The 6,000-nt window shown below is 47.1% G+C and overlaps 1 protein-coding gene across 1 annotated transcript; it reads left to right on the forward strand.

Annotated features, from left to right (window-relative positions):
- The first annotated feature begins 1,031 nt into the window (after nt 1–1,031).
- On the forward strand, nt 1,032–5,789 carry LOC137866948 (creatine kinase U-type, mitochondrial-like). The gene is made up of 10 exons (XM_068703258.1): nt 1,032–1,108; nt 2,354–2,518; nt 2,721–2,919; nt 3,018–3,113; nt 3,203–3,424; nt 3,550–3,635; nt 4,329–4,452; nt 4,568–4,702; nt 4,809–4,934; nt 5,613–5,789. The coding sequence occupies exons 2-10, from the start codon at nt 2,373–2,375 to the stop codon at nt 5,727–5,729; spliced, it is 1,251 nt and encodes a 416-aa protein (XP_068559359.1). The 5' UTR covers nt 1,032–1,108; nt 2,354–2,372; the 3' UTR covers nt 5,730–5,789.
- Nucleotides 5,790–6,000: the final 211 nt, after the last annotated feature.

Here is a 6,000-nt window from a genome sequence, read left to right on the forward strand (position 1 = left end):
ACGTTTATGAAGATTTTCTTGTCCTTCTGCCCATAAATGCTTGTGGTCAGGGCTGCACAGAAAGTTATCAACAACTAAGTTAGTGTTTCCATAAAGAAGCTTCACTACTAAGAGCTGTTTTCATAGTATAGTCCGTAAAATCATTTAGTTTGCTATTCAAAGGAAAGGGAGAGAAAGAGTGTGAGACAGACCAGACAGCGGCAGATGGAGTGAAAGAGAAAAAAGGCCACGGTGTGAATCTCAGACAAGTTGAGCAAGTGTTTGGAAATTCATCGCCCCAAAATGTTGTCAAGGAGATGTGACAAGTTGCTAGTGTGGGATCTGCTGTCAGCTTTTAGTTCCGATGAACCCACTGGACTGGCCATTTGTCTGACCAGTGGGAGTTTTACAGCAGATCAACCAACACGACTCCAGCGTCCGAGAGACAGACGGATGACAGTTAGTCGAAGGTTACCACAACACCGTGGGTGTGACGTCTCGGCCCTTTCCAGTCAAAGACAGAAAACACTCATTTGCTTATTGAAAATGATTAATACTGGACTTGAAATACTGGGAAAAGAAATAAGGAGAGGGCATCTAATATTAGAGATACAATGCATTGGTAATGCTGACTTTGTAAAAGGTGGAATAAAAAGTTTTCTGTCTGTTTTTTGTCCTCACCCTCCATTGTCAGTGCCAAAACTGGACTTTACACTGACTCATACAAAACACACACATGACCTACTGCAACATTTTAGTGGATATATCCTAAGCAGGGGTGAAGGTGACCCCACATTTTGTTCTGCCTAAAAAAGGCATATTAGCGCATGCAATATACTCATACTTACAGCTAATGAAGGAACAGTTAAACAGAGTTATACATGTGTGTGTGTGTGTGTGTGTGTGTGTGAGTGTGTGCGAGTGCGTGTGTGAAGAGGCAGGCAGACATGCTGACTGACAGTAGGAAGAGGATTTTCTGTCTGTTGCCCGGTGAGAGGCTAATCCTGAGCCAGCGTCCCCATCTCTCTGATCCCATCTCTGTTCTTCAGTCTGCTCTCACTCTGCAGAATCGAAGCATCTCCGGAACCGAGCTGCACCGAAAAAACCCGCTCTCCAGACCAAGCCTCAGGTGAGTGGTGTGGATTCTTCGTCCTCACCCCCTCAGCTCTTTCTCTTGCAGCTCTGTCCGTGTTTTTCCTGCCTCCTCATGCACACATGCTTCCCTGGGAGAAGTGAAAGCAATTGTTAGTATTTAATGCATTCTATAATATACTATAATATAGTCTGTAATACAAGTTTGTGTGCACAAGTAAAGAGACTAATCTTGTAATCTTTTCATCAGCTGTCTCAGCCTTTTGTTTGCACTTCGCTCCAAGGCTAAACACTTCCAGCATAGTATAGCCTACACAGCAGCCTCTTGCATTAGGGCATCTTAATCTGCCTGATATTAACAGAGACCAGCCACCTGGCAACAACTGGTCCCCGTTCATCTCACGTCTAACACGTCTTTGTTCATGTCAGAGCGTTCAAAGGGTACAGGTGCCTCTCTTCATTACTTTCCTTCTTCACTTAATCACCTATAGTCTCGGATGAAGATCCCTCTAATCCTACATTTTCCACTGTCTTTCTTACCCTCTAACCCCTCCTCCTGACCTCAATGTGACACTTTCTCCACTGCCCCTCCTTCTGTCTTAAACATGTCTGTATTTTTTTCCACATCTCCTCTCAAACTCAAATTACTCTCTCTCTCTCTTTCTCCTCCACTTGACTCCACTCTGTCTCTATTTTTTTTTTTATCTTGCGTAAACTCAGATGACCAGCTCAAGATGCCAGAAGAGATCATACGTTGTCCTGGGCTTAAGCCAAGTCTAAACTGGCACTTCACCTTAACCTCACCGACTGTGTGGGCGTGTGTGACGGCTGATTTTGACCCATAGCTTAAGATAGATACAGAACTGCAATCAGTATTATAAGAAATGTGCAAAGATTCAGCAGCATCTCAATATAACATGGATGCACATCGCAGTTTATCTTTTATACAGACAGGTGTTGCAAGGGGGCCATGACATGTGACGGCAGTAGCTCTCTCAGTAACCAATCACAAATCATCTCATCGCCTGAGCCGGTGGCTCGACCAATCAGAAGGCTTCTGTCTGCTTCCAGAATAATCTCATCACACAGACAGCAGCACTATCTGTTACTTAAGCATTTGATGGGTTAATGCGGTTGCCCGTGAAGATGTGTGTCGATTGATCTTCATGCGAACGTTAGATGTTGTTGAACTGCATACAAACCCAATAATCAGCTTCATCTGGATGCCATCGGCGACATTCAGGCGGGATGAAGTCAACTTTGCCCTCTGACCTTTCACTAGGTAACACGACCACATAACCATGGCAAACTCCTTCACCCGTATGATGTCCGGCCGTCACACGGCAGTGATTCTGGCCAGCATAGGAGCTGGCACACTGGCATCTGGATACCTTCTCAGTGACCACATCGTCGCTGCTGCTGAGAGGACGAGGCTCTATCCACCCAGGTACGAGCCTGTGAGTGTGTGTGTGTGTGAGCTGTTTCAATAATCATCTACGGTGTCCATCAAAGAAGATATTGTTACTATTTCCATGATATTTCAGAATATTGAGACACAATGCATGGTATGAAGCACTTAAGATAATATCGGACTGCTAGACTAGCTCTACTAGTAGTGAAGCTTCTTTGCCGTTGATAACTTTCTACAGTGCAGATTTCCCCGACCTGAGGAAGCACAACAACTGCATGGCGGCTGCCCTGACCCCAACCATTTATGGGCGCCTGAGGGACAAGAAAACCCCCAATGACTGGACCCTGGACCAATGCATCCAGACCGGGGTGGACAACCCTGGACACCCCTTCATCAAGACTGTGGGCATGGTAGCAGGAGATGAGGAGAGCTACGAGGTAGGAGTTCATGTTTGCAGTGAGTTGTTGTGTTTTCACTCCTAAAAAGGGCGGGGGGGGGGGGAAACTGAGTGGTGTTTTGTTTTTTTCTCCATCAGGTGTTTGCTGAGCTCTTTGACCCTGTCATCAAGGACAGACACAATGGCTACGACCCTCGCACGATGAAGCACCCCACCGACCTGGATGCTTCCAAGGTTACACACTCTTAAGTCTTTTCTTCATTTGTTTCCACTCCTTCGTACAGTGACCAAAAAAAAAAAAAACAACGCTTCCTCCTCGTCAGGTCACCTCGGGAATGTTCGATGAGCGCTACGTGCTGTCGTCTCGAGTCCGTACCGGTCGTAGCATCCGTGGACTGAGTCTCCCCCCGGCGTGCTCGCGCTCTGAGCGCCGCGAGGTGGAGCGCGTGGCTGTGACCGCTCTGTCCGGCCTGAAGGGAGACCTGAGCGGTCGCTACTACAGCCTGGGGGAGATGTCTGACAGAGAGCAGCAACAGCTGATCGACGTTAGCGCACGGTCACACACACACACACACACGCACACATACTGAAAGACAAGGTTCTGTACTTATTCATTCTTTTCTTTTGATGACCTTTGCCATCCCGTGTCCCCTCTGTCCCTTTCAATCAGGATCACCTCCTGTTTGATAAACCTGTGTCACCTCTGCTCACGGCGGCTGGGATGGCCAGAGATTGGCCTGATGCTCGTGGGATCTGGTAAGACTAGGTAGCATACCGCTGTTTTGTTATCCCTGCATAGCTGGTCTAGAGACAGTCTTTCATTCACAGCCATCACTAGTGTTTGGTTTGTGCCGGGGAGACAGTAATAAGACAACTGCTAATCTGCCAACCATCTTCATCCCACAACTTCTTTTCAGCAGTTTTATCAGTGTCTTATTTGAGGACATTTACCAATCTGCTGGGTACAAAGGGTTAAGCGCTGCATGAAAAACACACATGGGAGTCTTGCAGTGAGTGAGTCTTCCAGCGATGGGGGCGCAGTGTTTTCTACATGATCTGTTCTTACATAACTTAACAGAAAAACATTGTAATCTTCTTCAAGCGTATAATCCACTTCTCTCCCGTCGTATTGGTCCTGTACTGCGTGGTGGTGGTGGTGGTGCTTCGTGGTGTCTGATGTCAGACGGTACTCCTGTGTCTTTTCCTAATTAATACATCACTGGTAGCATTCTGAAACCTGCACTTGCAGCTCCTCCAGACCCAAACTAATAGGTTTTTTTTGGATGATAATTTACTCTTAACATGCTTTCCAAACAGCTGTTCTGCACTGATCAAACGCCACTCTCCTCTTCACATTTAAACTACATCAGCAGATCAGTACTAACATGGACGCCGATCACTCAGCTTTTGAACTGCAGTTTATTAAGTCTGCCTTCCCGATTGTCTCAGGCACAACAACGAGAAGAACTTCTTAATCTGGATCAACGAGGAGGACCACACAAGGATCATATCCATGGAGAAAGGCGGAAACATGAAGAGAGTGTTTGAACGGTTCTGTAGAGGCCTTAAACAGGTGAACGTGTCTCTATGTCTTCTTGCACAAACATGGCCCAGAAAACGTATTCCTCCCCAAATAACTAATCCTTATCCACGCAGTTTATCTTCTTTTTTTTTCCTCTAACTTGTAGGTGGAGCATCTAATTCAGGAGAGAGGCTGGGAGTTCATGTGGAACGACCGCCTGGGCTACATCCTCACCTGCCCCTCTAACCTCGGCACGGGGCTCAGGGCCGGTGTGCACATCCGCCTGCCCATCCTCAGCAGGGTATTGCGGGAAAAAACACGCCAGCGGTTCAATTTAAACAACACACGCGCCCCTTCCCGTCTGAAAAAATCCTTTTAACGCGTGTGATTTTTTTTTTATGATCTAGGACCCTCGCTTTAAAAGGATCCTGGACAACCTGAGGCTACAGAAGAGAGGCACGGGAGGCGTCGACACGGCCGCTACGGGAGACACCGTCGACATCTCCAACCTCGACCGTCTGGGCAAGTCGGAGGTAAAACACCTGAAGGGAGTTAAGTCAGCCGCTGAGGTAAAAGGAGAAATGAGCAGCGGGTAAAGAGAGACGAGAGTCAGACAGAGGACAGCAGACATCCCAGCAGGTGTGGTGCTGTGAATAAGCGTACCCACTGCTGTTCTTTAATCCGTAATCCAGGCAGGGATGTGCCGGTTGAGATTAAAGGGAAACCCTGTCTCCTGAGCTGAGCCTCTCCCGCTGCACTTCCTCACAGGCTGCGAAGACGGCCTCCAAGCGCTACCAATCAATGGCTGTCAAAGGTCACAGACGGTAAAGGTCAGGGTTATGGTTGTGGTTAGACTCGGACAATCACGTTCAAGCAGAGGGAGGCCCGTCTGAACGGCTGGACTCGATGAGTCTGGCAAGTTCGTTGATCTTGCCAGATGTCAGCAGGTTATGGACGTGTGTGTGTGTGTGTGTGTGTGTGTGTGTGTGTGTGTGTGTGTGTGTGTGTGTGTGTGTGTGTGTGTGTGCAGAGAACTAACAAAGGTGACTGTTTCTCAACTACCTGTAATGGAAAAAGTGCTAGTGCAGCGTTACTGGTTTTAAAAATATGCTCACTTTATTTCAGTCAAATCAGCAGATTTCACGTTTGCTTCTGTAGTTCTTATCTTTTATAATATGCGATTGTTGACACTAGTTTCCATGCATCCACAGGTCGAGCTGGTGCAACTAGTGATTGACGGCGTCAACTACCTAATTGAGTGTGAGAAGAGGCTGGAGAAGGGGCAGGACATCAAGATCCCCTCCCCCATCACTCAGTTCAGGAAGTGAGGGTCCCCTCGGCTGGGAATCCTGGAATAGAGCAGGCGCTCCAACCGCTGGTCATTAAACTGTTGGTCTTACAAGATATTCACGGCATGTACATGCGCAATAAATTAACTACATGTACAAATATTAAACACAATAAACTCTGTTGATGAACTGAGTTGTATTATTGTTAAGGAAATATCTAGGATGTCAGCTCCACAGGTTTTTAGAGCGTTTTAGAAACGTAGATCTCTCTTTCCTTCCATCCTCTCCGGGTAACGAGTATCACTAGTAC

This window comes from Cebidichthys violaceus, unplaced genomic scaffold (assembly GCF_023349555.1).
Source record: "Cebidichthys violaceus isolate CVI_PGR_0920_01 unplaced genomic scaffold, fCebVio1.0.p SCAF_9, whole genome shotgun sequence".
Taxonomy (NCBI): Eukaryota; Metazoa; Chordata; class Actinopteri; order Perciformes; family Stichaeidae; genus Cebidichthys; species Cebidichthys violaceus.